The sequence below is a fragment of the Haliotis rufescens genome, unplaced genomic scaffold (genome assembly GCF_023055435.1).
Source record: "Haliotis rufescens isolate VD_foot unplaced genomic scaffold, xgHalRufe1.0.p SCAF_4, whole genome shotgun sequence".
Lineage (NCBI taxonomy): Eukaryota > Metazoa > Mollusca > Gastropoda > Lepetellida > Haliotidae > Haliotis > Haliotis rufescens.
In genome coordinates, this window is record NW_025964112.1 from 16,113,638 (window position 1) to 16,140,072 (window position 26,435).

Sequence of the window (26,435 nt, forward strand, 5' to 3'; positions counted from 1 at the left end):
AGGGACGTAACGTCATGATGCAGCAGGAAAATGCCCGCCCACATATTGCACATGTTGTAACAGATTTAGTAGGCAGTATAACATTGCTGCATTGTTATGGACGACTGTTGCTCCAGAACTTCATGTCCGGGATGAAATAAAACGACGCCTATGACAGGACCAGAACCAGGCGCTAACGGTAGCTCCAATGGGCAAATGTTTAGTTGACATTTGAAACAACATCCATCAGGCTTTTTTCAATCATCTGGTGTCTTCAATGCACCGCCGCTACCTCGCCTATACCAACGCAATTGGTGGTTACATCCATATTGACATTGTTATTGAGTTGTTACACCACCCCTCTGTTACCAGGTATGGGTTTTGCCAATGAATTTGTTATGATAAACATTGATCAGACGAATGACCAAATATTATTATTTCACTTTGTCACCGGGTCGTTATTTTGCACGTGTCACGGTCTAGTGACCTCTCCGCTCCCGGCTTAATTCCGACACTGCTCGGCAAAGTCCGGCGGTCGTCGTTGTGCGGTGTCATTACTTTGTGTTAGGGAATTAGTGGCTCAACTATTTCATTCTCTTGTGATCTAGTGGCACTCTCATTTCATGTATTGACTTGACGTATGTTATTCCCTACGTGTTCATTACTATTCTTGTATTGAAAATGTTTTTGTTGCTATCATTTTCAAAAATATGGCGAATTTGTATGTACACTCAGATATTTCTCATGAATTTATGATCATGTTTGCCTCCTCAAGAATTGTACATAGCTTGTTGTATGCCCTTAATGATACCGCTGGATAGCTTTATTTGTTTACTTACATCGTCAGTATAGATACAGTAGTTAGAGGTGCTATTCGTGTTTTCCCAGTTTGGCGAAGCGCCTCAGACTATTGTATTCCCCGGCTATCCAGAAGAGATTAACCTCTCTGAGGTCCGCGTGCAGTATATTTGTACATCTGTCAGGTTCTTGGGTCTTTACCCCCAGGATTCATTTGGCCGGTTACGGGACACTGTTCGATCTAAGTTCTGACTTACTCCAGTTGATTGGAATAAACGTAGTAGCTAAGGTGTGTCATACGCCGTTTTTCTAGTAATCCGTGGATAACCAACCTTCCCGTGATTGTCTAACCATTTGGGAATTTTAGTATTTCCTTGTTCACTCAAAGTGATATTCAGACGTACTCGTCTATTTTGTAGTCTAAGTGACTTATATTAGGGAAAGGCCCCCTGTGTGTATTTCCTGTCATTCAACCATGCCGATGTTATTCATTCATTTGAGTGTTGAGTAAATTGACTCAGGTGATAATTGGTCGCAGTCGACTTAAATGGCTGTAAGGCATCTGGTTGGTATCTTGTCAAAGTGTTGCTACTCTCCTTTTATTACTGTAATACAGTTGCGTAGCTAAGCCGCTTGTGCATTTGCTCTGATGTAATTACTCAGTGATCTTTGTCAGCGCAGATTGGGTTTATCTGGTCCTTTATTGTCATCTATAATGCAATTAGCTGTTATTAATATACATGTGAACCTATTACCACGTTTTCGTTATTAATGTTTTCGTATACGCTGTACCTCTGATCATTGGAGCACAGCTCCGTGACATATTTTCAATGACCTAACATTTACTCTATTTAATATGAAGCAAACTTACTTTCTTCCGCTGGTATCAGGTTAATCAATGTAAGTTAACATATGTTAACAAATTGATTATAAGAGTTGTTTGAGGAAGGCTGTAATCTACGCCGCTGCAAAGGCAAATCAAGTGTTCATCTGTACAAACACGGGATTATATGGTGCAAATCAAAATTGGAAATTGCATTGATAAAACATCATTGTCGTGGAAATTTTGGAAATGACCAAGAAACAGACCTAAAAATATACTGAGAACGAATATGCATTTCCAACCCACAATCATGTCTTTCAAAGGGACGTGGATCTCAAGAGGAAATTGTGGCTTCTCAGACGACTGTGTCACCCGTGCCCTCGCAAGCCGTCGTACCGCTGGAATATTTGCCGCGTTAAACAACAAACAAGGATAAACCTATACTTCCTTGTATATCGACTATTCGTTTGACACACGTAGGCATGTCAGTCCAGGAAGGTTTGTGTCGATAAAGTTATCAATTTGATATGAACAGTTTGTCACGTTCACTAGCCGTGTGCAGCCTGATTCGTTGCCGGGACCCTAGTGTGTGCATGCACAATACTCAAGAATCCGATGACGAGGTATGTACCCATGCTAGAATCTTTTCAGGGAGTTCTCCACTGTACACAACACATTTCTCACTGGCACTTACTTTTATAGATCGGTTGTTCAGGTGTGATGACTTGACTGACAGTATAGCGTCGTACCACGATGACGTGGGTCATTGTTCATGATACTGATCACTGGATTGTCTTGTCCATACTGGAATGTTTGAGGTCATAGTCGTATGGCAACAACCTACGTTTGTATAAAAAAGAATGTATGAGTTACGGGTGCTCTCGGTACAGGACATGCATGTATACTTACCATACCCTTTTCGCGAAAATGTCTGTCATCTTTGACTTTTTAAGTGATCCATTGAACTTATTTGTATCACTATTTTGCTTTTTATTCCCCACGGAATGTTTTTCGGCAGAAGTAATCAAGACTGACGTTGACGTTTTGAATAAAACTGTGTTTCGTGGTGATGTGGCAATAATTTGCACTAGAACGTTTGACCCAATTTCACCCGTAACCACAGTGAGTGAGTGAGTGAGTGAGTGAGTTTGGTTTAACGCCGCTTTTAACAATATTCCAGTTACATCGCGGCGTGTCAGCTTAATGTGGGAGGAAAGCCCGAAGTGATGCAGGTCTCAGACGTTTACCACTTCGGTGAAACCCACGAGCACGGGTATGGTGCTGAAAAACCTAGAAACATAATCGGGGCGAACCGGGATTCGAACCCACAATCATAGGTTTCTGGCGTGCCCAAGGGACGCAATTCTGCACAGCCAATCGCGGCGCCTAAAACGACTGGGCCACCCGTGCCCCCCGTAGCCACAGTGCTAGAATACGGTTAAATTACCTCCTGAACTGTAAGGTGTTGAGCCTGTTTCAGTTTTGCCAGTTTTATAAGGCCACTCTCAGCAATATTCCGACCACATGACGGCGGATGTAAATAAAAGATTTACTAAAAGATGGTTTACTAAAGGATTTTATGAGTAAGGTGAGGTGAGGTGAGGTGAAATGGTGTTTAACGTCGCATCCATGATTATTGCACTTATATAGCGACGTGCATGTATGTATGTGTGTGTTTGTGTGGCTGCTTGTACTAGTCCGGATTGATGCCGATTTATAGTGCTAGCTCACTGAGATACCATGCCGCAGTTTAACATGTTAATATAACAGTTTAACTCAGACACAGTATACTGACTCCGAGCCGACCAGTCCTTGTTTTAGCCCCTTAATGCCGAGCGCCAGACAGGGTAACAACAAGTACCATCTTTTAACGTCTTTTGGTATGACGCGGTCGGGGATGAAACCCCGGACCTTCCGCTCTCCGGGCGGACGCTCTACCACTAGACCACGGAGGCGGTCTCCGGGCGGACGCTCTACCACTAGACCACGGAGGCGGTCTCCGGGCGGACGCTCTATCACTAGACCACGGAGGCGGTCTCCGGGCGGACGCTCTACCACTAGACCACGGAGGCGGTCTCCGGGCGGACGCTCTATCACTAGACCACGGAGGCGGTCTCCGGGCGGACGCTCTATCACTAGACCACGGAGGCGGTCTCCGGGCGGACGCTCTACCACTAGACCACGGAGGCGGTCTCCGGGCGGACGCTCTATCACTAGACCACGGAGGCGGTCTCCGGGCGGACGCTCTATCACTAGACCACGGAGGCGGTCTCCGGGCGGACGCTCTACCACTAGACCACGGAGGCGGTCTTATTATCAGTAAGGATCCACACAGTTAGGGTGAGATGGCGCGCAATCTATCAAGTCACCGAGTCTGACCACCGTCACAGTGCGTAACCTCGTACGACCAGCATAAGTTATTGGGGGCCTGTTCTAACCCGGAACCCCACGTGGTATATTATACAGCAATATCACGCGTTGGACATCGGGAATTGACCCCACACATTGTATCTTTGTAGGAGTCGATGTGCGAACGCTACAATCGTGTTTCACCGCCTCCCTGCACAAATTAGATACGTCCTCAACAACATGCGTTGTCAAAAGGCAACTATATAGATCGGGGGTCAAGCTTGTAGACATTGCTGATGATCGTATCTCATTTGCTTGGATCGATGCCAGTTATTTCAATCACTGAATTGTCTGGTCGAGACCGCCGTCATATAGCTGGAATATTGCGGCGTTAGACAACAAATTACCAAACAATTAAACAAACAAGCATACTGTGCATGTATGATAACGTATAGTATTAACACGTTATTTACGTCACCTTTCGTTGCTGAAAACTTTTATTACACGTCCGTGTTTATCTTATAAACCTTGGCCCACTTGCACAAAGCGATCTTGGAGCGAAGATGATCGTAACTCCCATACTTTAACAAAGGCTTACGATAATCTTAGCGCTAAGATGGCTTTGTGCAATTGGGTCCTGAATGGTTAGAATTAGTTACATTGGCAGCTGTGTCATCATCAATACACTGGACAAGTGAAGATCGGGGTAAGAATAGGTCTTCAGCAACCCACGCTTGCCATAAAAAGCGACTTTGCTTGTCGTAACAGGCGACTAACGGGATCGGGTGGTCAGGCTCGCTGACTTGGTTGATGCATGTCATCGTATCCCAATTGCGTGGATCGATGCTCATGATGCCAATCACTGGATTGTCTGGATTGATTCAAATATTTACAGACCGCCGTCATATAGCTGGAATAGAGTTGGAGTGCGGCGTTAAACAACAAACAACATCTATACACTAAGAGTTCCATTATATTATACCTGTCGACCCGTTGTACCTTGATCTTTGTTTACGAGGTTCTATAGAACATGTTATCAAGTTTTTGAAGATTAGATTACACAATGTGTCGCCCGCTCTTCATATTGATATGAGGTAGTGTTAAATGTGTCATGTCCTGCATATATAATTCATTTAAAACATGTTACTGAGTTGGGTATGTTGTCATAATTTCACCAGAGGGTCGTTTGAAAGTCACGCATATAATAATTAGTTGCGGATATCATTAGAAGACAGATGGCTGCTATTTGGGATGATTTATTGTTGACTCAGCAATATTCTAGCCATATGAATGCAGTTTGTAAATAAACGAGTCTGGACTTGGCGATCCAGGGATTGACATCATGAGCATCGATCTACGCAATTGGGATACGATGACAAACATCAACCAAGTAAGCAAGATTGTCTGGTCAAGACTCGATTATTTACAGACCGCCGTCATAAAGCTGGAATATTGCTGAGTGCGACGTTAAACAACAAACAAACAAACAGACCGCCGTCATATAGCTGGAATATTGCTGAGTGCGACGTTAAACAACAACAAAAAACAAACCCCATTTGATTCAACTACGTGCACATTGAAAGCAAGTGTTCGGGACATATTGTACCCTTTCCTAGGGTAGAAATGTTTTAAATTATTTTCCCATGAACATAAACATGTGGACAAATTGTCTCCGAACATTTAAAACCTTCAGCAATTTATCATTTGTCTCATTGTTTTTCCCTCACTTTGGTGACATTAAATGTACCGCGTAGCCACTGTAACCTTTGTCCCCCTCAGTCGGAGTCTTGGCAATTCTCCATCGCTCTCCTTTAAACCCGTCACTGACAATGAAACTCTCGTTCTTGACCGTCAAAACGAAAACCAACGAACAGAAACTTTATCACTTGTATAGTTTCGGGGAAACAACTTAAATAGATGTACACGTGAAAATACATTTGGAATCCGGCTTATAATTCACTTTTGTATTTTATCTTATATCTAGTATATCTATGTTTAGCTGGTAACTGTAGGACGTGTGGCTTTGGAACTCTAAATAACTTTTGTGTTTCAGACAGGAATGTCATGGCATTGTAGTACCTGCAAGAAGGTTGTTGGCCTGTACAAAAAATCACAGAAAAAGGTGCCAAATCTATTCGATGTTCACATTGACATTCGCGATTTAAAAGGCAAATTAAAGAAACATCAGGAGCAAAGGAAAACAAAATTGAGAGAAATCGAGATCAAGGTGTCTGCACTCAGAAACACAGCAGGTGGCATCATCATTCTTCATGTCAGCGGGACAGCATGTGGTGACCGTTTCTTGGGATGCGTGGATGAGTTTCTGGAAAAAAGTTTGAACAATTTCATATGTGATGGAACCTTGTTTGTAGATACATACAAACGGAAATGGCTCTGTGAAATAAGTACGTTTGAGAAATTCACAGATTGCATCCTAATATCGGTTGAGAAAACCAAAGGTGTTGCTACTGTAGATTTCAAAACTAAGGTCTGCTCGGATTTACAGGTCGAAAGACCATCAACGCTTAACATCGTGTCTCTCTTGTCTCACAGAAAAGCGTCCTCCGAAAAAGCTGCGGAATTAAGAGGCTTGCAATCAACTCCACACAAAAGTCGAAACATCCAGCTCAAAGCATATAGACCCGAAAAAAAAGACAAAAGCGCCATTGAAAGTCACCCAGATACCTTTGCCAAATATATTTGGGAAAAACTTCGATTCCGAGAATATCTCAGTTGTATGACAAATAATGACGAAGGGGGCTCCTTCTATTTAGGAATTGCTGTAACAAAAAGAGAGTACAAGACATCAACGGACGGCCCACGCACTTCCAATAGTTGGGTTCCAAATATTGAAGGATTTGAGTTGAAATGTGGAAAACGTGAACTTGAGAACAGTCTCAAATGTCTAATTAAATCTCATGTAACCAAACTAGATTCCGATAAATCTTTTGGAGATATTTCTTCAGACCTTGTAAAATTCCACTTTTATCCAGTGAAGACAGAGAGCAGCAGATGCGTCCTTGAGATTGCAGTTGGCTACACGGAAGGGATAGTGTTCTATCACAAACAAGGCCCATTAGCTTATCATATTACAGAAAATGGGGACGTTGAAAGAATAACCCGTGAAGATTGGTTGTGCAAAGTGACAGAAATTTATTGATCTCATTTGAGATTCATCTCCGTCGCTATCAAGGATCTTGAAACAGGTGTCACTGTCCCTTTCCTCATCCTGGGAATACACTAAGGGGGCATTTTAGCCTCATCAATACACGCCCTTCATACTGGAACATATTAACGCATTCTTGTATTGGTAAGGTGTTTGTGCACTAACCTTGTCTATCAAAATGACGTCCAGTTCAGAGGGAAATCTTTCGAGTTATTCAGATGATGCGTTGGACAACCTTCATCGGGGTCCCGGTATGCGTTGTGCATACAGTAGAAGATACTCATCTACATGTGAAGAGAGCAGCGACTCGCGCACTGAATCATTCGACAACAGAATATACGAGGCTGAAAATGCCGTAGACGACGAATGTGTTGAAGTAACGAACAGATCGGACCCTAAAGCAGGTGGGGTTGGTTCCTTTCATTACATTCGGTATACCGGTATGTTGATTGATACATGACTATTTGGTTTCAAAGGCAATACTATCATTTGAAACTTTCATTACAGAACTTCCCTAATGTCGCACAAGTTTCTCGCCTTTAATGCGTCACTATCGCGGTATTTATCGCGACACTTTCGAGAAACTATCCCCGACATTTCCGGAACAAAATATTTAAAGGATCGCCATACTTTCGAACCACTATCGCACCACCATTGCGCCACTTTCGCATCAGAATTGCGTTTGGGGAATTAACTTATGACATCTAGTGAAGATGCAATATTCATGATTTTGTTCACGTTCACCCTTATCCATGTCAAAATGATCAGAGAATTGAAAGTTTAGCCCAGCCAGGTTTTGCTACCAATTCTTTGATGTCAGCTGTTCACAGAAACTGCTTGACGAATTATTGTTACAATTATGCATGAAGATATTAAATCATTTTGAGGACAAAATATTATTATTATTATTAATAATAATCATTATAATAGCTTGTGGCTTTTCAAGGAGAGGCTATCTAAACGACCACTGCATCGAGTGTATGTGTTGAGATGGTCAGCAACCATACAGAGTCCTTCGCTTGGATGAGGTCGACTGGCCTGAAAAGTCAAACAGAAGGCCAGTCACTTCCCACTCGAAACTGTCAATGTGTGATTTTGCTTCAAAATGTAAACATGAAATGTAGATTATGTAATGAATTTAATGAGACTGTCCAAAACATTGTCAGTGGATGTCCAGCTTTGGCACAAACACAGTATCTTAAGCGACATGATGGAGTGACTCGATCCTTTTATGACCGTCTTCGCCATGCTTGTGGTTTTGACACAGAGGTCCATCAATGGTACGACACAGAATATGTAGAGGGCGTCATGGAAAAGGATAAATACAAATTTCTTTGGAATAGGCCCATATACAGCCTCAGACATATCCAGGCCAACAAACCTGATCTTGTCCTTTTTGATAAATCAAATGAAATCATTTATATTTTTGAATTTTCTGTCCCTTTCGACATCAATGTGATTGACAAGATTCATGAAAAACATGGCAAATATGCGGACCTCACGCTTGCATCCCAAGTACCAAGTTGTCCGACTCCCAGTTGTTCTCAGTGCCTTAGGTTTGGTACCTCCCAATCTGTTGACTGACATTTGAAGAGTACCCGGGTTTGCTACCAGGAGTACAGCCAATCTGGGTAATGCAGAAGGCTGCACTGTTGGTGAGTCGTCACATTCTCCGCAAAGTTCTGGGTGGGTCTGACTAGGCAGCGCTTCCTGGGAGAAGTCCCATTCACTGTCTGGGTTGCGTGTAGAGGAGGCAAGGACCCTGAGCTGATGATGAGCCTAACCAGTCTGACTGTGCCAGGATCACCCAAATCCTCTTTGTTGCATTTCTTATTTTAATCTGCACATAATAATAATAGTAAGAAGAAGAAAGAAGAAGAAATACAGGCTACTACTGTAAGAATTGATAATGTATAACGCTTATGACAATTCAAGTTCCCATTTCTCGTTTTACACTTGGTTTTATTTTCTGTTGGCAAGATGAGGACATTATTTGTGAGCGACCGATGCTACCCCAGGATGGTAATCAGAAATATTTGTTGGAGCAAATCAAGATCCAAATGCAAACACAATTCGATGGACTTAAAGGTTAGGCGGAAATCAGTGACATTAGTAAATGTTAACAAGACACACTGCATTTTGGAAATAATTTATGAAATGGTGATCTTATAATGGTTGTAGGCCAACTACAAGGCAATTATTTTTCAGACAGCCGTCATGTAGCTTGAATATTGCTGAGTGCGGCGTTAAACAACAAACTAATGCATAAAGGTGCTCCTCTATGTATGTTAACTTATGTTAACTAACAGATATTGATTTATGAACACACGCTTATGATATAGTTGGAATCTTACAACGGACTGATAACCATGTCATAAGGTTTACTTTGAAATGAGTGTTATTACTATGGTGTTATTTCTTTCTTTCAACAGACACACTCTTGAAGGAGTTAGGGGAGATCAAAGACACACAGAGGACGCTTCAACAAGATTTGATGAGATTGAAAGGTACCTACAGTCTCGTGAAAATCTTATCACTTGAGCTTCCTAATTCACATGATAGCCATCCCTTATTAGATCAGGGCCAACTTGCACAAAGCAATCTTAGCACAAAGATGATCTTAACTCCCATACTTTAACATAGGCTTACGATAGTCTTAGCACTAAGATCGCTTTGTGCAAGTTGGCAGAGGTGATTTTCATTTGTGCGGACACGATGTGCCACGGTGGTCCGAGGTACCGCAATTCGCTGTTCAAACAGTTGCGATCCGCAGTTCGTGGTTTCGAATCCCACTGTCGCTCCGACTATGACCCTTAGTCCCTTGGTCACTAAAATGGTTTCCCCGTGAACATTCCGGGGTAGAGTAGGTCTTCAGCAACCCATGCTTGCCATAAAAGGTGACTATGCTTGTCGTAAAAGGCGACCAACGGCATCGGGTGGTCAGGCTCGCTGACTTGGTTGATGCATGTCATCGATCCCAAATGCGTGGATCGATTCTCATGATATCAATCACACTGGATTGTCTGGTCCAGGCTCGATTATTTACAGACCGCCGTCATATAGCTGGAATATTGCTGAGTGCAGCGTTAAACAACAAACCAACCAACCAACCAACCAACTAAAGTGGTAAACTGTGTCACTTTGGGGGTTCGCCATTCAGTTCACACTGGTCGAAGTCTCTCTTTTTTGTAGTGTGTTTGTTGTTTAACGCCGCAGTGAACAATGTGCCGTTAGTATGTAAATATTGGTCCAGACAAGCCAGACAAGCCACCAACGCCATGTAAGTGTGATGACATGCAGTCACCGAGTAACTAGTCCACCTGATCGAGGATGTGCTACTGGCAGACGGTATTAAGCTGCCTGGGTCAGTATAGGCTACTGACAGGGATTAAGCTGGCTGGGTCAGTATAGGTAACTGACAGGGATTAAACTGCCTGGGTCTGTATAGGCTACTGACAGGGATTAAACTGCCTGGGTCAGTATAGGCAACTGACAGGGATTAAACTGCCTGGGTCAGTATAGGCTACTGACAGGGATTAAACTGCCTGGGTCAGTATAGGCTACTGACAGGGATTAAACTGCCTGGGTCAGTATAGGCTACTGACAGGGATTAAACTGCCTGGGTCAGTATAGGCTACTGACAGGGATTAAGCTGCCTGGGTCAGTATAGGCTACTGACAGGGATTAAACTGCCTGGGTCAGTATAGGCTACTGACAGGGATTAAACTGCCTGGGTCAGTATAGGCTACTGACAGGGATTAAACTGCCTGGGTAAGTATAGGCTACTGACAGGGATTAAGCTGCCTGGGTCAGTATAGGCTACTGACAGGGATTAAACTGCCTGGGTCAGTATAGGCTACTGACAGGGATTAAGTTGGCTGGGTCAGTATAGGCTACTGACAGGGATTAAGCTGGCTGGGTCAGTATAGGTAACTGACAGGGATTAAACTGCCTGGGTCATTATAGGCTACTGACAGGGATTAAACTGCCTGGGTCAGTATTGGCTACTGACAGGGATTAAGTTGACTGGGTTAGTATAGGCAACTGACAGGGATTAAACTGACTGGGTAAGTATAGGCTACTGACAGGGATTAAGCTGCCTGGGTCAGTATAGGCTACTGACAGGGATTAAACTGCCTTGGTCAGTATTGGCTACTGACAGGGATTAAACTGCCTGGGTCAGTATAGGCTACTGACAGGGATTAAGCTGCCTGCGTCAGTATAGGCTACTGACAGGGATTAAACTGCCTGGGTCAGTATAGGCTACTGACAGGGATTAAGTTGGCTGGATTAGTATAGGCAACTGACAGGGATTAAACTGACTGGGTCAATATAGGCTTCTGACGGAATTAAACCTGGGCGAGTATATGCTACGGTGAGGGATTAGGCTATCTACGTCATTAGAAGCTACTGGTGGGGATTAAACCTGGGCGAGTACATGCTACGGACAGGGATTAGGCTATTAACGTCAGTATAGGCCACAAACGGGGTTAAGGCGGCATGAGACTGTATGAATAGCAATAGAATACGTAATCAAATTTGATTTGGCTTTCAGACAATATCATTAAATTCAGAATTTAGTTCTCGCTACCGCTAAACAAAGATCTGAGGACATCCCATTGCGGGTCATGTCAGAACGACCTTTCATCTGACCAATCACAGCATCGCCTATCAGATCATGAAAGTGACATTTGGAACATGATTTTTTATCGCGCAACCTCGAAAAATACCACACAGTGTATTCCGGTCGACAGTTATGGGCTTTATGTCTGTATTCAGACAATCTAGACCATCTATTAGCCATTCCTTAATGTTCTTTTTTCTTCTTATTTTCATTTTGTAATCGAGTATATGTCAAAATATGTTTCGAAGCGTAGTCGCCAGTTTGAAATTAGTCCCTTAAAGCTCGATTAAGCTGCCTTCTGATTGACTATTGTTAGTCATTCCATTGGTCGGTCAAAGTTCGTGCAAGGTCGGTCTGACGTGACCCGTAATGGGGTGTCCTCAGATCTTTGTTTGGCGGTAACGAGAACTAAGATCTGATTTAAATGAGATTCGCTTTCAGAAAAGATCTTTGCATCCTATTGGACTCGCAGTACAATTTTCTTTGGTGTGTGTATGTGTGTATACACATTGCGGCTGGTAAACTCCAGTATTGTGGACCTAGTCTTAACACCCCTTGGGGATATTCTGTGTAGGTAGCGGTGGTGATGGTGACGTAATGGCGCTGAACTACGAACCGTTCCAGAGACGTGCCCAGTATGCAGTGAGTATGATTCCATGGTTGTAGTTGTCAGTGAGTGAGGGAGTGTTTTTTCCACGCTGCCGTTAACTACAGATCTATGCTTACAATGGGACCTGTAAATGTTTTATTTTTGTTGTCGTGGTTTAACGCCGCACTCAGCAATATTCCAGCTATGTGACGGCGTTCTGTAAATATTCGAGTCTGGACCAGACAATCAAGTGATTGACAACATAAGCATCGATCCACGCAATTGGGATCGATGACATGCATCAACCAAGTCGGCGAGCATGACCACCCGATCCCGTTAGTCGCCTCTTACGACAAGCATAGTCGCCTTTTAGGGCAAGCATGGGATGCTGAAGACCTTTCACCCGGCCAATCAAAGCGTCGCTTACTAGATCATGAAAGTGACAGTCTGAATGTGTTTTCTAATCATGCAACCTCGAAAACGTTAACACGGGGTATTCCGAACGACAGTTTCGGCCCGTACGACTGATTCCGTCAAAATTATCTCCCGCTTCCGTGGCATAAACATTTGAACGGAGGAGGCGATGCACAGTATGTGGGAAGCATTGTCATTCAATCAACCATATATTAGATATTCTGGAATGTTCGTTTGTTCAATTTTCAAAATTTTAATCGAGAACTGTGTCAACATATTTTTCAAGCGTAGTCTGAAATGGAAGTCGCCAGGTTGAAACGAGTGCCGTAAAGCTCGAGAAAGCTGCTTTCTAATTGGCTGATGTCGACTTCTTGTTAGTCGTTTCAGTGGGCGGTCAAAGTTCGCGAAAGGTCGTTCTGACGTGACCCGTAATTGGATGTCCGAAATGGGATGTCCTCAGATCTTTGTTTAGCGGCATCGAGACCTTAGATTTGATTTTAATGAGATTGTGTTTGAAGCATCTAATTGTAAAGAAAACACAGTCAGGATAGAGCTAGCCAGGTTTTGTTTATATTATACTACTCACCTTTTGATAGGGATATTTTCTATTATTTTCTTGATTTACCCCACTTATTATTTCATTACTCATTATATGTACTACAGTAGAATAAAGTATCCCAGTATCCTTATCAAAAGTTGAGTAGTTTACTTCCACTGTTGCAGGTTCGTCCTCTGAGTACAGCTGGTACACAAACCAACTTTTCAGTGGAAACTCAAACACCCAATTCGGAATCATGGGTAGTTAAACCAGATGCAGACATTGTGATCACAAGCCTTTAACTGGCGCCGAGCGGATCGTTAGAGGAGATGCTACTGCATTTTACAAGGACTGCAGAGCATACATGATTCGGATGGGTTATTCAGAGGTTTCAAATCGAAATAATGTCTCTGATTAATATTGATGATTTAAAAACCACTTCACTGTGTAGTGACATGTCTTTTGGCAATCATCACTCTGATAAAGGACTTGAAGAGATTAACTATCTTGTCACAAAGACCGACAAACATCATACACGATTCTTTCAATCAATCAGTAACGTTTGTTAAAGCATGATTTTACTAGCGCTTCATATTGTGTGTCGGCAAGCCTTTTTTCAGCTTTTGCTGCCGCATCGTGAACACTTTACGGGTTTGTATAAGTTAAGCTCTTCCATCGCCTGTGAATACACAGGGCCGCTTTGCGGTGTTGTCGCAAACGAATCAAGCAAGGCCTTGATCCAGCGAGAAGGAAACGAGGGAGGGCCAATGAGCGATCAGTTTACATCACTCAAACGGCAATGATTCTCGCTTGACATCGTGTGCAATATGTGCAATAGCCTTGTGGTATCTGATCTACAAATCCTTCAATGTCAGGCAATCGGACGGGAAGCAGAAAGTTCATGCACGGAGCAGGGCTCATTTGACAGTTATACACGGTCTTTAGTTGACAAACAAAAGCCACACACAACCGATATAATGCGTGTCTGATTGAGGAAGCTAGGGTATACAAACCCGTGAACTATTGCAATACTGAATACTGAAATGTTGCTTTTTCTATTGCATCAGTTCCATAAACTTTAAGGTGACAATGCTTGTCGTAAAAGGCGACTAACGGGATCGGATGGTCAGGCTCGCTGACTTGGTTGATGCATATCATCGATCCCAATTGCGTGGATCGATGCTCATGATATTAATCACTTGATTGTCTGGTCCAGACTCGAGTATTTACAGACCGCCGTCATATAGCTGGAATATTGCTGAGTGCGGCGTTAAACAACCAACCAACCAACCAACCATCAACTTTAACCTGAAGAAATGTCCATTTCTCTTTGAACTGGATTCCTCAACTCCATAAAAATCTGTACAAAGACTTTTGGTTTGGTTTGGTTTGTTGTTTAACGCAGCACTCAGCAATATTCCAGCTATATGACGGCGGTTTGTAAATAATCGTGTCTGGACCAGACATTCCAGTGATTGACACCATGAGCATTGATCCACGCAATTGGGATCGATGACATGCATCAGCGAGCATAACCACCCGATCCCGTTAGGCGTTTCTTACGACAAGCATAGTCGCCTTTTACGGCAAGCGTGGGTGCTGAAGACCTATAATAATTCTATCCCGGAATCTTCACAGGTCCTGTATAAAGACAAAGAGAGAGATAAGGAAGAGAATATATGGGTGTCGAATTCTTTATTATGAGAGAGATGTTGCTTGGTCTTGCAACCATAATCGATTAACCATAATCCTCAATACAATAAATGAAGGACTTTCTTTATAGTCACAGAAAGTATTTGAGAAAAGTGGAATTAATACATGATTCTCAAAATCGCAATGGACTCTTTACAATCTTAAAAAAGAACCAGGTTTTGTCAATACATTTGATATGTGGCTTTTCTTACAAAACATGGTGACCATAGATATAGTTACATATATATCTTCAGAGGTACAGGTCAATTTGTCAAAACTCAAAGCAAATGCTATCTTAAGTTTAGTGCTAAAACTTTAATGAAATGCTTGACTACCTCATTGATAAGATAACGCTTACATTTGCACTGCCACAATGTATGATTTCATTTTGGAGGATTAATCAACACGGTTACACCTGGTGAACACCTGGAGTCATCACGCCTTATGGAATCTGTTTCGGCGGATACTCCAGAATGGTTATTCTATTGCATTGACAATTTATTTTAATTTTATGTACATATAGTCATTAAGAAAACACGCCGCTTTTATCAATATTCCAGCCATATCATGGCGGGGTACACCAGAAATGGGCTTCACACATGGTACCCATGTCGGGAATCGAACCCGGGTGTTCGGCGTGACGTACGAACGCTTTAACCACTAGGCTACCCGACCGCCCCACTCTATAATTACGAAGACGGACATGGCGCCCACTGTTTCAGCGTATTGGTGATGTCAATTTCAACTGCAAATTTATTCATACAGAAATTACAGTGATGCATATTTTAAGCATGGTTTCTCGATTTTACCCTGGTTACCAGTCTTAGGCGTAGCAATTCCCTGTGGCCGAAACTGATGATAGTGGGTTCGAATCTCCGATTCGCCATGATCATGTTTCCAGGTTTGTGCGCACCATATCCATGCTCCGCGATTATGTCAATGTGGTTAAATGCTATGGCCGACAAGCGTCACGCCGAAGACCCGGGTTCGATTCCCGACATGGGTACAATGTGTGAAGCCCATTTCTGGTGTCCCCCGCCGTGATATTGCTGGAATATTGCTAAAAGCGGCGTAAAACCATACTCACTCACTCACTATGGCCGACAAAATCTTATAAACTTAATCACGCGGTGATGTCATTACTGAAATGAGGTTAGGTACAAAGAGGCGTTCAAGCAAGCTAACTTACCAAAAAATTGTTAGTATAATCTAGAATGTTCACACTTCCATGAATGTACGATATGAAAATGAAAAAAATACAGAATTTTAATCATTTTAAGGCTATTTGTTTGTGCTTTAATAAAATATAATAAAATTTGTTGTATTGATATCAAGTTATTTGTATAATTGCAAGATAAATTGTTGCATCGTGGACATTGATGTGAGATGAGGTGATCACTATCACGTGCTAGTGCAGGTTCACAGACAATAGCAATAACATAAATGCCCGACTCGGGCACAATGCATTTGTTTGATTGTTTGTTTGTTGTTCAACGGCGCACTCAGCGATATAGAGGCTTATAAGGAAATAACTCATCCTGTTAAAGTTTCACAAAACGATATAATTAATGGTACGTAAATTTGTCTATATGTTAGTGTGCTTATACGTAGCAAAACGTTAAACACTTGTGATGAACATTCCATTGATGGTATCTGTAATGGAGAAACCATGACACCGAAGGAATGGTATGATTGTATAACCGGGTAGGCACAGAAAAGCCGAGGACGCGTATCCGTTATACAATCATACCATTCCTTCGTTGGAATGGTTTGTCAAACTTATAAACCGCTATCCATTAATCTATGTCATTTTTGGAGCTTATATTTACGCGGTATACGGGTCGCAAATAAGCGCGGTATAACGAGACACGCTTTATAACAGTTGTTATCGCGGGCCGCTGCGCGGACTGCACGTCCAGAAGAGGGCTGTACGTGCAGAAAGAACCGCGTGCGTCGTACCACATGGCATTGTGTCGTTGACTGTTCACAAGAGAGGATGTCTGACGATGACGATATTTTCCTAACTCAAAGTAAGTTAATTGATGAAAATTCTGCAGAAAAGGATGAGGATGACTTTTGTTTCCGTTTTGGTGACCCTTTGTCAGATGATAAAGTTGCTAAAAATTGCTCCCCAGGTTTTACAATTGCTCCCCAGGTTTTGCAATTGTAAAACCTGGGGAGCAATTGTAAAACCTGAGGAGCAATTGTAAAACTTGCTGAGTGGTCTTACTACAAAAGAAAGGTCGTCTGGGAGATGGTTACAACACCATGATAGGTTTATAAGTGCTGTTAACTTCACTGCATTGCAACTTCGTTGTCGTAAAGACCGTTGCCGTGCTACGCTCATTGACTATTGTCGTAAGCACTTCACAAACTTCCGAAAGCAATAATGATTTGACTTTCCGTCTAATTGTCAACTGCACAGCTTCATATCGGCGATGAACTTACTTAACATGTGTCGCTTGGACACTAATACATGACTGTATATATATAGACAGTTCGTGCTACGCAGTGCTCACACAATCATGACATTCTTAAAGTTTGGTATTGAAAACATCTTCGTTTGTTTCTTCTGACGATGATCCCGAAAAAGGTGTTTCTTGAATTTCAGTGAACGTTTGTGTACATATTGTGCTCAGAGGACGGATCTGCAACATATTTTAGCTCATATGAGACCTACTTAATCGTTGAAATATTTCTTGTACATAAAAGGTCTTTTGCTTCTTGGTATATATATCGCTCTGCAATATTCCAGCTATATGACGGCGGTTTGTAAATAATCAAGTCTGGACCAGACAATCCAGTGATTAACATCATGAGCATCGATCCAGGCAATTGGGATCGATGACATGCATTAACCAAGTCAGCGAGCCTGACCATCCGATCCCGTTAGTCGCCTTTTACGACAAGCATAGTGGCCTTTTACGGGGAGTATGGGTTGCTGAAGACCTATTCTAACCCGGATCTTCACGGGCAAAATATACACGAATAACATATATAATATGCGCATACAAATGTCCTTAAATGGTCTGAATGATGAAAAATTCCCTATTTGATTACAAATATCTAAGTGACACTGTTCTTTTAAATGAGCCATATTCGGCTTGACTTACAAACATCCATTGTTTTTCTTTGTATTGGGCAGAATCATACTCTATGGGAAATATATTGGATCATACTCACTGAATATCGGGCACGTCTTTCATAGTTAAGACCCGTCACACTGTTGTCACCATGACTACTGCCGCCTAAAATGGAAACAGATAACCAAACTTCGTATCATGTCATCATTGAATGTTGCGCTTTATACATTTACGTAAAGAAAACCTGCTTAAAGAACATGATGAGACTATGTTGACATGGTACGGTACTTTGACCAAGGATAATAATCGGAGCGCATGTGGGATTCGAAGCCACGACCGACAAGCAGATCGCAACTATCTGTACTTATTATTCCAGTACCTCAGACCACCGTGTCACACTGTTTGCACAAAATACAAGCACTTGGTATAACGAGTGATTGCTGTGATGTGAATTAGGAAGTAGCATGGGCATTAGATGATAAAATTTTAATGAGGCAACATTTACCTTTCAATCTCACTAAATCTCGTTGAATCTCCTTCTGTGTGTCTTTGATCTCCCTTATCTCCTTCAGTAGTGTGTCTGTCGAAAGAGAAAAATGACATTATGGTAACAATACTTTTTTTCAGAATAAACTACATGACATATTTATTACCACATGTTAACGTACATAGGTGGGTGAAATTGGGTTTAACGTCGCGTCCAAGATTATTGCACTTATATAGCGACGTGCATGTACGTGTGTGTGTGTTTGTATGGCTGCTTGTACTAGTCCGGAATGATGCCGATTTATAGTGCTAGCTCACTGAGATACCATGCCGCAGTTTAACATGAAAACCCAACTCAGACACAGTATACTGACTCCGAGCCGACCAGTCCTTGTTTTAGCCCCTAAATGCCGAGCGCAAGACAGGGAAACAACAAGTACCATCTTTTAACGTCTTTTGGTATGACGCGGCCGGGGATTGAACCCCGGACCTTCCGCTCTCCGGGCGGACGCTCTACCACTAGACCACGGAGGCGGTCTTAACGTACATTCATCTCGTTAAATGTCCGTAAAAAGAATGTCGACGAAATAAAATGAAAATGACGATGATGACACGGATAAAACAACGTGGCGTATTTTGCCTACATTAACACATAAACTCGCGATCTGTATATGTACAGGTGTATGAATGCACAATGATCTTATTCATTCATCATGCGCAAGGTACGAGCGTATGGTCAAACATGTTGAATAGAATGTTACCTGGCAGCACCAACACATATATTTAATACTTTCTGCCAACTGAGTGAGTGAGTTGGGTTTAACGCCGCTTTTAACAGTATTACAGTTATATCGTGGCGTGTCAGCTTAATGTGGGAAGAAAGCCCGAAGTGATGCAGGTCTCAGACGTTTACCACTTCGGTGAAACCTACGAGCACGGGTATGGTGCTGACAAACATAGAAACATAATCGTGGCGAAGCGGGATTCGAACCCACAATCATAGGTCTCTGGCGTGCCGAAGGGACGCAACTCGGCACAGCGAATCGCGGCGTCTTAGACGACTGGGCCAACCGTGCCCCCTTTACCAACTGAATAGAAATAGAAATGATTCGTGTTCTCTTCGACATGCAACATAATATTATTACTTAATCAAAGACATGCCAGACTGTGACGTAACTAATAACTATGGAGTTGGCTTAATTTGACCAATCAGAGTGAAACAAAAATCATATTTCTCGGCGAAATAGCAAACAAAATTCCCAACAGTAGTGCCCCTATGTCCATTCTTTATGTTTTAAGGGGCGGTCGGGTAGCCTAGTGGTTAAAGCGTTCGCTCGTCATACCGAAAACGCGGGTTCGATTCCCGACATGGGTACAATGTGTGAAGCCCATTTCTGGTGTCCCCCGCCGTGATATTGCTAAAAGCGGTGTAAAACCATACTCACTCACTCTTTACACCAAGCAAAGGATACTCTTTCAATCACTCTCTCGTATTACTTCATTATCAAGCATCTTCCCTTCTTATTTTCATTTTGTCTTACCTTGTTGTTTTTGAATGTTCATCATAATGTCTATTGACAAATCCTTCTGGTAATTACTGGAAGGTAGCGGCTGATGCTCATCAACAGTTACTTCATCTGGGGAACAGAGATTAGCGATGAAGTATTTTTTGTAAAGGAAAACACATAGTCTACAGTGACCAGGGCACACTTTTACATGATACACCTACACTGAATCTCCCCCATTTACCCCCTCATTTCGTATCCCGGAATCTTGATTTTGGGAAAATATACTTTATTGAAACAATATCTTATTTGTACCATCAGAATGTTTTATGGCTGTCGACTTATTGTGTATAGGCATCACGAAAGGATAAGACGTTACGCTGAAACGTTGTGCACATTTACATAATAATAAAAGTAATGAAATCTTCGCTGAAACCTTGTGTTCATATACATATTCATACAATTTCGTTTGTTTGTTTGTTGCTTAACACCGCACTCAGCAATATTGTAGCTTTTTTACGGTGATTTGTAAATAATCGAGTCTGGACCAGACAATCCAGTGATTGAAATCATGAGCATCTACGCAATGGGGATACGATGACATTCGTCAACCAATTCAGCAAACTTGATCACCCGAAGCCTTTAGTCGCCTCTAACGACAAGCAGAGCCGCCATTTACGGGTTTATGGGTTGCTGAAGGCCTGTTCTAACCCGGATCTTCAAAGGTTCATATTAATATAAAGTAATGAGAAGATACTCTTAAACATTCTGTGCATATACATATTATTGATTCGTTCTCATGCAAACTTCTTCTCAGTGTCTGAAAACTGTTTTGACTTCATCAATCAATATTCATCAATAATTAATGTGAAACCTTGTTCAAAGAATGTTGACACCTGACTTGAACAGTTTCGACTTATCCGGTTTATAAGTGACAACTACATGTAATTTGAACTGATAATACATAATAATGTCTTGATAGTATAATCTACGATAGTGCCTGCTCATGATTTAAAACTAATGTTAACATTAGAAGTTAACACTGGAGATTAAACAAACCAATATAGGTTAAATATAGGTGAAATACTCGTGAATGTGACATGTATGTAATCAGTGTTGAAATGATAATGAAAGCTATTTCAGGCACTATTTACTATAAACTACGTACTATTTCTTATAACAAGAAATGGAAGGAGACATCTAACCTGGGATTTGATCTGTTCTGCGTCTGCGTCTCCGTATAGTGGACGATTCATTACTATAATCACCGGACACAGCATTTAGAGCCTCATTATTTGCATTGTCAGATGTTTCAGCATGGCTGTCACTGCTGGCGTCACTTTGTTTATGATAAGCACAAGACATTCCTTTATAAAGGTTGTCTAAGGTGCCATCTGAAACACTCGAACGATTGGCATCGGAACTGGATGTCATTTTGATATTATTTCTGATCAAAATATAAAATTAATGTATGAAGAATGTGTGCGGTAATGAGGCAATGTCCAAAGAAATTAGGATACCGTACAAAAAAGGGCACTGACCACTGACCAAAAGGTTCTTGCTTACTATGGAGAGGAATTACATTTCAGATCATCAAATGTTTTTGTTACTCTGCACAACCAATCATCTGGGGTGATTCTTTCAACCTCCCCTCCTTTAACGTGATACGCCAGGGGACCTTCTTTGTCATAGAACACTATCCCGCCCGTATAACCAACTGCAATCTCAAGGACAAACCTGTTGCCTTCAGGAGTACTATTTCCCAAACTATAAAACTGAAATTTTACAAGATCGGGTGAAATGTCTTTAAAAGCTGCATCCACATCTACGTGTAGTATCGTGACATGAGATTGAATCAAACACATAAGACTATTCTTCAAATCATCTTCACTAAAGTTCAACACAAATCCTTCAATATCTGGAACCCAGCTACTGTAAGTGAATGAGATGTCCGGTGATGTGTTTGTATATTTTGTTTCTTTTTCGGTAATTCCTAGATAAAAGGATCCCCCTTCTTCATTTTTTGTCATACAACTGAGATATTCTCGGAATCGAAGTTTTTCCCAAATATATTTGGCAAATGTATCTGGGTGACTCTCAATGGCGCTTTTGTCTTGTTCTTTGGGTCTATATGCTTTGAGCTGGATGTTCCGACTTTCGTGTGGAGTTGATTGCAAGCCTCTTAATTCCGCAGCTTTCTCGGAGGACCTTTTCCTGTGAGACAAGAGAGACACGATGTTAAGCGTTGATGGTCTTTCGACCTGTAAATCCGAGCAGACCTTAGTTTTGAAATCTACAGTAGCAACACCTTTGGTTTTCTCAACCGATATAAGGATGCAGTCTGTGAATTTCTCAAACGTACGTATTTCACAGAGCCATTTCCGTTTGTATGTATCTACAAACAAAGTTCCATCACATATGAAATTGTTCAAACTTTCTTCCAGAAACTCATCCACGCTTCCCAAGAAACGGTCACCACATGCTGTCCCGCTGACATGAAGAATGATGATGCCACCTGCTGTGTTTCTGAGTGCAGACAACTTGATCTCGATTTGTCTCAGTTTTATTTTCTTTTTATCTTTATGTTTCCTTTTCCCCTTTAAATCGTCTATGTCAATGTGTTCAACGAACAAATTTGGCACCTTTTTCTGTGATTTTTTGTAAAGGCCTTTAACCTCCTTGCAGGTACTGCATTCGCATGACATTCTTTTCTGAAAGAAAAAAGTGTTTATTTGTTCAAATTGTGAATACAGGTATTTTGTTTTCTTTTGCTCTTTATATTTCCTTTTACCTTTTAAATCGCGAATGTCAATGTGATCACAGAACAGATTTGGCACCTTTTTCTGTGATTTTTTGTACAGGTCAACAACCTTCTTGCAGGTACTACACTTGCATGACATATTTTTCTGAAAGAAAAATGTGTAATTTTTCAAATTGTGAATATAGCTATTCTGAAGGTAAATTCTTTTTTAAATATGTTTGTCTCTTCGAACTGATGTCATTTGATATACAGTGTGTTTGTTGTTTAACGCCGCACTCAGCAATATTCCAGGCGGGTAATAGGGTCGAGTGGTCAGGCTCGCTGACTTGGTTGATGCATGTTGGTTGATGCTCATGATGTCAATCACTGTATTGCGTGTCCAGACTCGGATATTGGAATACTGCTGAGGGCGGAGTTATATAACAAACAAACAATCATTTCTACTAGGGCCACAGTACATAGACTTATCTGGGGCAGCGTTTTGTTGTAACAGGGAACATACATGTATAGTTAATGCTGATGTGACGTAATTTTCGCAGAAAGTGAAATAGTCCCGTGTATACAAACTTCCGGTTTGTTACATATGCGAATCACAAGCTACTTGGGGCATACGAAACAGTATGTCATTAACTGGATACGACTGTTCCCTCCATTGTTAAAATTACATCAGCATGCAAATTTACCATTTCCCATTTAAATAAGTGATCCAACTTACAGGACTGTGGATGGAGGTAATAACGAATTATCTCCGTATACGTTATAGACATCTGTATAACACCGATTTAAGTATAACATGTTTTGTTTATTTGTTTGTTGTTTAACGCCGCACTCAGCAATATTCCAGCTATATGACGGCGGACTGTAAATAATCCAGTCTGGACCAGACAATCCAGTGATTGACAACAGTAATATCGATCCACGCAATTGGGATCGATGACATGCATCAACCTTGTCAGCGAGCCTGACCACCCGATCCCGTTAGTCGCCTCTTACGACAAGCAAAGTCGCCTTTTGCGGCAAGCATGGGTTGCTGAAGACCTATTCTACCCCGGATCTTCACGGCCAAGTGTAACATGAGTAATGTGGACAGAATGTGTCGATTTGAGCATCCGCCGGACACAACAATGAATTTCTGTGCTATTTTAGAGTAATATTCTTTCCTATGTTAGAAACAATGTATTGTTGACAAGCATACTCACGTTTACATCATGTGTGTTGAAGATAACATTGGTATCACTGTTTGTAGACGTAGTCTTGTAAATCACTCGATCGATACCAAGCGTCCCTTCCCTAACCGACCCGGAGAGAGCAGCCACTGGTAGGTTACTACTTGACAAGTGATATTTATATATCATGTGTTAACAAGGAAGTTGAAAAATGTGTACAGTTTAATCCTTTGTGTTTCACCGAGTTACACAGGAAATCATACACTACACAGGAAATCATTGAATAAAGATTCAACGTTTAACGCCGCACTCAGCAATCCAGCTATATGACGGCGGTCTGTAATTAATCGAGTCTGGACCTGACAATCCAGTGATTGACAACAGTAATATCGATCTACGCAATTGGGATCGATGACATGCATCAACCAAGTCAGCGAGCCTGACCACCCGATCCCGTTAGTCGCCTAGTACCACAAGCATAGTCGCCTTTTACGGCAAGAATGGGTTGTTGAAGACCTATTCTACCCCGAATCTTCACAGTATTCAACGTATGTACTGATACATGCTGATCAATGTTCTTTGAATAATGAAATAAATGCCTACATTTGCATTGTCAATAACTTGTTACATCATGTAATGGCAATGGTGTTTCGTTAAGGTTGTTTGCTGATTTGACGCTAGATCTTTCCTCACAATGACCGATATGACACCATAATGGTTGGTTAGTTTTTTAACGCCGCACTCAGAAATCTAGCTTTATGACGGCGGTCTGTAAATAATCGAGTCTGGGCCAGACTATCCAAAAAACATTATTGATATCATGAGCATCGATCCACGCAATTGGGATCGATGACATGCTTTAACCAAGTCAGCGAGCCTGACCACCCGATCCCGTTAATCGCCTCGTACCACAAGCATAGTCGCCTTTTACGGCAAGTATGGGTTGCCGAAGACCTATTCTACCCCGGAATCTTCATGGGTATAAAGATTCAATGTATGTATTGATGAATGCTGATGTTCTTTGAATAATTAAATAAATGCCTACATTTGCATTGTCAATAACTTGTTACATCATGTAATTGGGCGGTCGGGTAGCCTAGTGGTTAAAGCGTACGCGTTCGCTCGTCACGCCGAAGACCCGGGGTCGATTCCCGACATGGGTACAATGTGTGAAGCCCATTTCTGGAGTTCCCCGCCGTGATATTGCTGGAATATTGCTAAAAGCGGCGTAACACCATACTCACTCACTATATCATGTTATGGCAATGGTGTTTCGGGAAAAGTATGTATTCAAACGTTAGGGTTGTGTGTTTCTTCTACATGTGTCATATGGTAATTGATTGTGTTATCAGCAAGAATAGATTATATCATTTAACTAAAACATTTATCCATGACATAAGCTTATGACATAAGAACATGTATGTCATACCCCAATGACATAAGTATGCAAATTAGATATGCAAATTAGATAACCGGAAGTGGGACTTTTTTCGCCGGTGCACGTGAGTAGGTGTTTACAAACAACATGGATACCTTTGATGTTTGGAGACATTATTTCAATTATTCTGCAAAAGTCTGTTCAAGTATTTTGTTTAAAATAATCCTAGGAACTTTTTTCTCAGCGAAGGAATTTGCCATAAAGGAGTTAAGAGGTTGTTTATTTTGGTTTACACGGCTATGGAAAACATGTATCACTACGCACGATCTATACGGAAGATTTCGACAAGTTGCTGATGTTAATGTTTAATGCAATTATTCCTTAATTGGGAAGCAAAAATGTGAAAATGATAAATAGAATTTATCACTCGTGTTTTTTAATATGGGAAATATCAACCTCGTCCCGTTAATCGGTATTTGCCGAGCCTTTGGCGAGGCAAATACCGATTAACTAAGACTCGGTTGATATTTCCCATATTAAAAAACACTCGTGATGAATCCTCTATTTATTATACCGTTTGTACTGAGAAAATAATTATATAACATCAACGCCAGAGAATAACCAGTCTCGATTATCTGCTGAAACAGATTCAATTAATCGTAAAAGGCAACACAGTGATAATTATATGAATGGATTACTGAAAATCAGAAACTCATTTATCCATTATAAAAGGGTTTATATGATTTAACCATGAATTGGAAATGACTCCATTGTGATTGGTCAATCAGAGGTTGTCAAATCACAATAAATCACCTCTGATTGAAACAGGTGATTTGACGGCCTTATCGCGGAAGCTAATATTCATATTTTATCAGTCATTGTCGCTAGAGTATTTAAATAATATGTCTACAATTATAAGTAACAAAATGCAATGTTCCAGTTACTGCAATATTCAAAGAATGTGTGGCAATACATTTCGTGGAGAAACACGATAGAAATCTATAAAAAGAATGTATTTTAGGTTTTTGGGACAGCAGAGAACTGGGAATTTGGCGCTATTCTATATTCGTTTGTGAAGTCATCT

At 41.4% G+C, this 26,435-nt stretch overlaps 2 protein-coding genes across 7 annotated transcripts; one reads left to right on the forward strand and one right to left on the reverse strand.

Moving 5' to 3' along the window:
- Positions 1-2,094: 2,094 nt before the first annotated feature.
- On the forward strand, positions 2,095-22,649 carry LOC124140522. 6 transcript variants are annotated; one of them, XR_006861927.2, is made up of 6 exons: positions 2,095-2,223; positions 6,003-7,519; positions 9,096-9,203; positions 9,548-9,622; positions 12,314-12,381; positions 22,491-22,629. XR_006861927.2 is itself a non-coding variant. In XM_046508142.2 (6 exons), exons 2-6 carry the CDS (start codon positions 7,294-7,296, stop codon positions 22,647-22,649), a joined length of 636 nt encoding a protein of 211 aa, XP_046364098.2. In that variant the 5' UTR covers positions 2,095-2,223; positions 6,003-7,293. The 6 variants fall into 6 exon arrangements, 3 of the variants coding, with proteins under 3 accessions (XP_046364098.2, XP_046364099.2, XP_048238091.1); XR_007218100.1 differs by lacking the exon at positions 22,491-22,629 and adding an exon at positions 13,466-14,422; XM_046508142.2 differs by having other exon boundaries at positions 22,491-22,649.
- Positions 17,161-22,497, reverse strand: LOC124140524. The gene is made up of 5 exons (XM_046508145.2): positions 21,252-22,497; positions 20,083-20,178; positions 18,561-18,635; positions 18,156-18,220; positions 17,161-17,620 (listed from the first exon to the last, which is right to left on the reverse strand). The coding sequence occupies exons 1-5, from the start codon at positions 21,478-21,480 to the stop codon at positions 17,507-17,509; spliced, it is 579 nt and encodes a 192-aa protein (XP_046364101.1). The 5' UTR covers positions 21,481-22,497; the 3' UTR covers positions 17,161-17,506.
- Positions 22,650-26,435: the final 3,786 nt, after the last annotated feature.

Coding starts and splice junctions, on each gene's coding strand:
- LOC124140522 (XM_048382134.1), top strand. CDS start 2,128: ATGAACAGTTTGTCACGTTCACTAGCCGTGTGCAGCCTGATTCGTTGC. Junction 2,224..6,002: donor CTCAAGAATCCGATGACGAG/GTATGTACCCAT, acceptor TTTGTGTTTCAG/ACAGGAATGTCATGGCATTG.
- LOC124140524 (XM_046508145.2), bottom strand. CDS start 21,480: ATGACATCCAGTTCCGATGCCAATCGTTCGAGTGTTTCAGATGGCACC. Junction 20,179..21,251: donor CAGAACAGATCAAATCCCAG/GTTAGATGTCTC, acceptor TCTGTTCCCCAG/ATGAAGTAACTGTTGATGAG. Junction 17,621..18,155: donor AAAGACGTGCCCGATATTCA/GTGAGTATGATC, acceptor AATATGTTGCAG/ATCCGTCCTCTGAGCACAAT.